At 48.3% G+C, this 7972-nt stretch overlaps 1 protein-coding gene across 2 annotated transcripts; it reads right to left on the bottom strand.

The window, feature by feature from the left end:
* Nucleotides 1-373: 373 nt before the first annotated feature.
* Nucleotides 374-7193, bottom strand: si:ch73-233f7.1 (uncharacterized protein LOC100537710 homolog). Of its 2 annotated transcripts, XM_054597080.1 has the most exons (5): nt 4875-7193; nt 4671-4784; nt 1509-1567; nt 1205-1332; nt 374-852 (listed from the first exon to the last, which is right to left on the bottom strand). In XM_054597080.1, the coding sequence occupies exons 1-5, from the start codon at nt 7191-7193 to the stop codon at nt 500-502; spliced, it is 2973 nt and encodes a 990-aa protein (XP_054453055.1). In that variant the 3' UTR covers nt 374-499. The 2 variants fall into 2 exon arrangements, with proteins under 2 accessions (XP_054453055.1, XP_054453054.1); XM_054597079.1 differs by having other exon boundaries at nt 4671-7193.
* Between the last annotated feature and the right edge of the window lie 779 nt (nt 7194-7972).

Below are 7972 nucleotides of genomic sequence, written 5' to 3'. Positions count from 1 at the left end.
GAAAAATCCCCCCTCTTTACAGTTGTCTGCATCTGGTTGCAGCTTGCATATACATTATTATACTTGTTCATACTCACACAGGCTCAGCAAACAAACATTTACAAAAAGAAAACACTTTTTCTTTTCATATAACCAAAAATATAAATTCATAAGGGTGTGCAAAATTATCGTCAACTAATGCTTTTTCAAAACATTTTGGATGTAATTGCTGCTCCAGTTTGATTGTCTAAATAATCATAATAATAATAATAACAATGATAATAGGCAGACGCATACATTGACCATGTTGCAGCGGCATGTCATATAAATAGTCATCAAAGTTTATTTCCCTTCAGCATTTTAGCCAAAATGGATTGTTCATTTATTATTTCTCATGTGTATTTTTAATACAACTTGTAAATTATACGTTCATTAATATATGAGCTGAATGTTCTCTTCCTCTGTTTTCATATGAGGTTATATGTCATTTTAATTATCCCTTCAGACAGTCGTTGAAAAGTCAGTCATTGTACAGGTCATTATTTATAATCGCAGCCTCTCCCTGGGGGGACATCTGAAGCCGTCGCCTCTTGCCAAATGTGGAGAAGGAATTGTGGACGTCCAGCTCGCTTTTCTGTACTGCGGGCCTCAGGGTGCAAAAGCCTGATGGTGTCCCAGGGATGTACACATTGTGGTGGTAGTCAGGTGGTGGGTGTGGGTGTGGGTGAGGGTGTGGGTGTGGGTGTGGGTGTGGGTGTGGGTGTGGGTGAGGGTGGGGTGGGATTGATGGCTGCTGCTGTTGGGGAGGAGGTGTGCAGCGAGGAGTCCAGGGGCGAGAGGGGACCCCACTGGTCGAAGGAGACATCTTATAGTCTGTAGTACGACATAGATGAGGAGAAAGGAGACGAGAAGCAGCTACTTAATTATTCAATATCGACTCAGGGCTGTGTAGGGATATTTTCATTTGTATAGCACTTCTCTAAAACTAAGGTCAGTGCTTTGCAGTCAGGACAATAAACAATTACATCAGCAACAAAAATAAACAGATCCAGAATGATGAGAATCATTTGTATTGGAGATGAATTAGGACTATACCAACATACAAATTAAGGGAACAAAGGAAAACAGAACTACATACGAGCATGGAGGGATGCTGTGTTGAATACAATACTTGGGTATTTTGATTAAAGGCTCTGTGTGGTCCACTGTGTTTGGCCTCTCTTACCTTTCACCCCTCTCATATGAGTACCCCAGGTCCAGTATTGTCCAGGCCCCATGGACGTGACGTAGTTTTCTGGGTCAGCATGCATGGCCTTGCGCATGAGGGTGCCATCCATGTTGATGGAGTTATAACTGCAAACAAGATACCAGTCTGTAATGACAACATACTTTACTCGTATGTAAATTCAATATCTATATCCATTCTACCACGAGTAATCTTCAGCTTATTATAGAGCATTATAAGGCTTTAGTACAATTGGTTTGGTTGACAAAGTGGCAAAGGTCAAATTTAAAAAAAAAAATGGTACCTTTTGATGGAGGAGTTCTGATTCTTTGTAAGCGTCCAGTCTGTATTTGGCTGCTTCAGCTGCAGGAAGAGAAAGCATGCCAAATTAAATTTTTAAAATATTAAAATCCCCATGTAAATGCACATAATAGTACAATGTCACTGTCCAGGTCTATTTTGAGGAATGTCTCTCTGCAAAGTACGTCTCAATCAAACGGCTCTTGATAACAGACGACGCCTGTTCATCCTCTCCTCTGGGACCAGCAGAGGTCAGTGATAATTGACATGAGGAGCAGTCTATCTTTGTGCTTGTCCTGAAATGGAGACATGACTCATTGCACATGGACCGCGGCTGCCGCCCTGTGGATGTTTGGCGGAACCAGGAGGTGATGTTGCCTTCAGCCACGACTCTCCTGTCACTGAGTTTCGCCCGAGACGACATTTGTTTCCAGGTTTGAGTCTCGTAGTGTGGATTCTCCGCTCTATTAATTCTGCTGTGAGTTGTTAACACGGAGAATGCGACGTAAGCGTATTATTAGAATCGGTATTCAAAATACACTCCCCGCCAACAACGCACAAAACCAATTAGAACCCCACCGGGATGAAACGAAACATGATTTTAATCTTCAAAGGAAAGCGTGCCAGGGAGGAAATTAAGAAAATTACACACGTCATTGTTTTGTGGATTTTATGCATCATTTTTACATTAATATTTGCCTGATGCTCCTCGAGCAAGGTTTTTAATTAAAAGTCTCTTAGAGAGCCTTGAAAAGTTTTGCGGTCCTTGCAGCTGTATGTGCAACAGCACAACCCTGAGAGCGCACTACACGCACATAATAATAATAATTAAAAAAACACACCGCCGTGCACGCGCACACGTGCACGCGAATGTGAGTGTCTTACACGTTTGGATGTTAGTTTAACCTCTATTTTCACCTCCAATTCATCAAGTGAGTCCTGTGTTCTCGCTTTATGTACCGCTCAAATAGTGTCATCGGGATTTGTCTTTGAGGTTTAATGTGTCACCGACGACCTCAAGACGACTCACGTGTGCACGCTGAGGGACACACCGGGTGAATTACGGGAACCAATTAGCGACAGGAAGGACACTTCCTCCCGGAGGAGGGGATGGCTGCAGGCAGAACAGTCACCGTGACCTCGAAATCCCTCTTGTGGCCAGAGGTGCGTGTGCCAGTGACCGGACTGACATTTCCCAGTCTGCCTGTTGGAGGCTGCTGTCAGGGCTCCGAGGCTTTGTCCCTCTGCGCTTTGATACAGAAATAAAAAACTATGGAGGCGACAATGAGCACACTACATAGTCCATACTGGTCTGCTGCCCCGTCTACTGGAATTAGAAAACACTGGTGTAGACATCCAGCCTCTGTGATTTCCATTTCCCATAGTCTCGCCCCCCACACACACACACACACACACACACACACACACACACACACACACACACACACACACACACACACACACACACACACACACACACACACACACACACACACACACACACACACACTCCCTCACTCGACAAATATGAAGCCTCACTCTCTCTCCCTCCCAAATCTACCTGAAGCCTCTCTCTCTCCCCCTCTCTCTCTCTCTCCCCTCTCTCTCCCTCCCTCTCTCTCTCTCTCTCTCTCTCTCTCTCTCTCTCTCTCCCTCTCCCCCTCTCTCTCTCTCTCTCTCTCTCCCTCCTCTCTCTCTCTCTCTCTCTCTCTCTCTCTCCCTCCCCCTCTCTCTCTCTCCCCTCTCTCTCTCTCTCTCTCTCTCTCTCTCTCTCTCTCTCTCTCTCCTCTCTCTCTCTCTCTCTCTCTCTCTCTCTCTCTCCCTCTCTCTCTCTCCCTCCTCTCTCTCTCTCTCTCCCTCTCTCTCTCTCTCCCCTCCCCCTCTCTCTCCCTCCCTCTCTCTCGCTCTCTCTTTCCTCGCATTCAGAGGACAACATCGGGGGCCGATCTACAGGCGGCCCACGTCTCAGTCCAGTCATGTCCTTGCACCCCCCCCCCTCCCCTCCCCCTCCCCTCCCCTCCGTCCTTCTCCTTGCCCTCCTCCCCTCTCGATGTCCTCCCCTGTCTTCCCCCCCCCCAAAAAAAAAAAAAAAAAACACCCGTCCATTTGCCATTTTTTATTTCATCAATAATGGACAGCCCCCCTTTGCGAATAGGCCTACGCCACATTGTGTGTAGTATAATGGCCGTGCTTGTGTGCCCTTGAGGCATAGTTAGTGAGGTTATCTGTCCTATATTGTTAGTTTGAGGACAAGAGGGCGTGCCGCAAACCCGACTGGTGGAGAGAGAATTGACTGAACCCAAGACAGATGCATTCAAATAACTGTCATTCACCTTGCCCGCTACGTATATAACCTTGACTTTTTGTTCAGACTCAGGTGGATGTGCTGGAAGCAGGTGTGTGTGTGTGTGTGTGTGTGTGTGTGTGTGTGTGTGTGTGTGTGTGTGTGTGTGTGTGTGTGTGTGTGTGTGTGTGTGTGTGTGTGTGTGTGTGTGTGTTCCCTAACTGCGTGAAAACTATTCGGCAGAGGGTGATATATTAATATCCGAGGTCAGAAAACTATTATAATTAAGTTCATGAATTATTAGTAAAGGCTTTGTCCACGTGTAATTCATATGCAGAAACGTGTCGTTGAAGACTGAAGAGGAGTCAACTTGAGCTACATCTCCTCTCAGACAGTCATTGCTATCTCACTTCATTCTAAACAGATGATAGGACACGGTGTGTGCACAGAATATATGCTCCTTTAGATAGGGATTCACACTCTCATTACCATCTCAATTAGAACGCAATCTCGCGTCGTCTCATATCATTCCCCGGGTGCAAAACATTACCATAGGCTGCACACTTGGGATACAATGTTGCCATGATTATAAAAATAAAAAAAAACAGTCAATACAACATGCTGTGTTACACACTTATTAAGAAGAGAGAGAGAGAGAAAGACAATGAAAGCATGGCTTTGCTTAGTTTGTGCTTAAATTGAGTTTAAATCTGTCTGGTATTTGTGATTTGACCTTCATTGGTGAATGTCACAGTCTAAATACTTCTCAGACAGAGAACTGAGATGGATTTTGTTGTTGCAGTTAGTGAACCAGATTTTTTTTTTTTTTAAATGAACAACATAAGCTCTTGTGTCTCATACTACACGCTGTTCTCACTGTACCTCGTTTGGAGTAGTTGCTCCATTGTTCACAGATGCGCTTCGGCTGTGCGCGGTCCACGAGCTCTCCGCGCTCTTCGCCTCGTTGTTCCGCGGCGCGCTCCCGGGGCTGCACGGCTTCAGGAACATGAAGTCACTTTTGGCAGATTCTGGAGTCAGGCACACTTTATAACAATATGACTGAGACAGACTGCCGTTCCCGTTCACCTCCATACAGTTCGTTTGCACTTTGGCCGCGGATGAAATCTGCAGGTTGAGGTTGGATTTTTTGAACACCTCCGGAGGCGGATCGGGCTGAAACCCGCCGCAACAGCAGCAGGCGAACGGGGGGAGGTTGTACCCACTGATGGTCTCCCTGTCCTTGTAGCACTTCACTGCAGCGAGCACGATTATAGCCACGAGGAATATTAAAGAGATCGTGCTCAGTGACACGATCAAGTAGAGAGCGAGGTTTGAGGGTGGCTGTGGGCTGAGAGTGAGGTCTCCGAAATCTGACAGGGACTCTGGCACGCTGTCGACCACTGTGAGGACAATGGAGACGGTGGCTGAGAGCGGCGGCTGTCCGTTGTCCTTGACTAGTATGACCAGTCTTTGCCTTGTTGCATCTCTTTCAACGAGCCTGCGAATAGTCCTGATTTCGCCCGTGTACAGAGCCACGCTGAACAGCCCCGGGTCTGTAGCCTGCAACACCTGATAGGACAGCCGGGAGTTCTGCCCCGCGTCCGCGTCTAACGCTGTGATTTTGGTCACCAGATACCCGGCGTCCACTGACCGCGGGACCACCTCTGTTGCCACTGTGCCGTTTTTGGGAAGCGGGGAAACGATAACGGGGGCATTGTCGTTCTGGTCCAAGACAAAGACGTTGACTGTGATATTGCTGGCTAGAGGGGGGAAACCAGCGTCCTGCGCCTGGACCAGAATCTGAAAGTTTCTAAGTTGTTCATAATCAAAAGAGCGCAGTGCGTAGATGTTACCGTTGTCGGAGTTGATTGAGACATAAGTGGACACGGGCATGCCCTGGATCTGACCCTCGAGAATAGAATAAGACAGATACGCGTTCTGGTTGGAATCGGGGTCGAATGCAGTTACAGAGCAAATGGAAGCGCCCGGGGCATTATTCTCGGTCACATACACCGTGTATGAAGGCTGGGAGAACCGCGGGGGGTTGTCATTAATGTCAGACACTTGAACGAGGATTGTTTTCCTGGTGGAGAGCGAAGGAGAGCCCAAGTCTCGGGCTGTTAGGGTGATGTTGTACTCGGACACCGCTTCCCTGTCCAGAAACTCGCTTGTCACCAGAGTATAGTAGTTTTTAAAAGATGAATGAAGCTGAAATGGGACGTTGCTCGGAATTTGGCAGTCAACGTTTCCGTTCTCTCCCGAGTCCCGGTCCATAACACTGATGACAGCTATCACAGTGCCCGGTGGCGCGTCTTCCTGGACAGGAGTGGACACCGATGTGAGGATGACTTCGGGCGCGTTGTCATTCACATCCAGGATGTCTACCAGCACTTTGCTGTGGACAGCCACAGCCGAGGGGCCCCTGTCTTTCGCTTGCACATACAGCTCATACACACTGGCTTTCTCATAGTCCACAATGCCCTTCACTCTGACTTCACCCGTGTACGGGTCCACGCTGAACAGCTCCCGCACCTTGAGTGGCGCGTGCCCGCTGAACGCGTAGGTCACCTCTCCGTTGGAGCCCTCGTCCAGGTCTGTGGCGTTCAGCTTCAGCACCAGCGTCCCCCTCGGTGCGTTCTCCACCAGACTGGCACGGTAAACGGAGCGGTCAAACACGGGCACGTTGTCGTTTGCGTCCAACACTGTGATCGTTATCAGTGCTGTGCCGGAGCGTTCCGGAGACCCCCCGTCAAAGGCAGTCAGGACCATTTCGTGCCGTTTCTGCTGCTCCCTGTCCAAGGGGGTGTCCAGCACGAGCTCAGCAAACTTGCTTCCATCGTTGCGCGTCTGGATGTTCAGGACGAAGTGCTCGTTTGCGCTCAGCTGGTAGGAGCGCAGAGAGTTGGTGCCCACGTCCTGGTCCTGTGCGCTCTCCAACGGGAAACAGGAGCCGGGCGCAGCCGACTCTGTGATGTCCAGATTGAACTCGCTCCATGGGAAACTGGGGGAGTTGTCATTCACGTCTAAAATCTCCACTTCCACTCTGTACAGTTCTAATGGGTTTTCAATAACCACTTGTAGGTGTAAAAAACAACTTGGGCTTCGTTCGCACAGCTCCTCTCTGTCCATCTTTTCGTTGACGAAGAGAATGCCGTTCTCCAAGTTCACTTCTAGATACTGCCTCTTTGCGCCGGAGACTATACGAAACCGACGGGCTGACAACTTGGCCACATCCAAGCCCAGGTCTTCGGCGATGTTGCCCACAAAAGCTCCGTGCTCCAGCTCTTCGGGAATGGAATACCGAATTTGCGCAAGAACCAGGTCCACGACACACGCGCACAGAAGCAGACAGACAACCAGCCCAGTCACCGGTACCCAGCTGCCTCTGGACAGCCTGTGATCCATCTCAGCGGCGCGCGTAAAACCACCTCATCCAGACATCTTTTGCCTTAAAGCTCTTCAACTGTAGGCTACAGCTAAAAAAAAAATAAAAAAAAAGTACATACAAAAGCAGCGCCTTTTCCCAAATAAAAAAATAAATCTATATTCTAAACTAAGTTTGTAACATCTGTGTGCACGGAAGACTTAACAGGAGGGGACGAGAGAGGAGAGAAGCGTAAAAGCACCTCTCTCTCTCTCTCTCTCTCTCTCTCTCTCTCTCTCTCTCTCTGTGTTGTGCTCCAACACCGGTGGTGTGTAAACGGGGGCTTTGATTTCCCAGTGTATTAGACACTCCGAGGAGCTGGTGGGGAGGCGTGTGTGTGTGGTAGAGAGAGAGAGAGAGAGAGAGAGAGAGAGAGAGAGAGAGAGAGATGGAGGGGGTGGACGTAACTCTCGCAGCTCCGTATTGGAGGACGCCGACGCGAAGTGCGACTCTGATTACTGTAGACGTTTAACCCTTTCACATTCTCGTGTCTGTTCCTCTGACCCACTAAAGGGACGAGAAGGCGTAAATTTGACACCAGACGTCAGAGCCAGATTTGGATTAGGGGACAATTTGTGTTGTGGGTGTCGTTTTCTAGGCTGCATTTAACAGATGAGGATGGACAAGGATTTGTTCTTGGTGACCACATTGCCCTAAGCCCAGGATGCCTGTGATAACATTATTTGACTTTGATTCGTTATAACCACCGCGATAGCTACAGAAAACAAAAAAAAAACACTGGCGCTCATTCTCTTTGCCT

The sequence above is a fragment of the Anoplopoma fimbria genome, chromosome 4 (genome assembly GCF_027596085.1).
Source record: "Anoplopoma fimbria isolate UVic2021 breed Golden Eagle Sablefish chromosome 4, Afim_UVic_2022, whole genome shotgun sequence".
Lineage (NCBI taxonomy): Eukaryota > Metazoa > Chordata > Actinopteri > Perciformes > Anoplopomatidae > Anoplopoma > Anoplopoma fimbria.
This window is presented reverse-complemented; position numbering and strand designations above follow the sequence as displayed.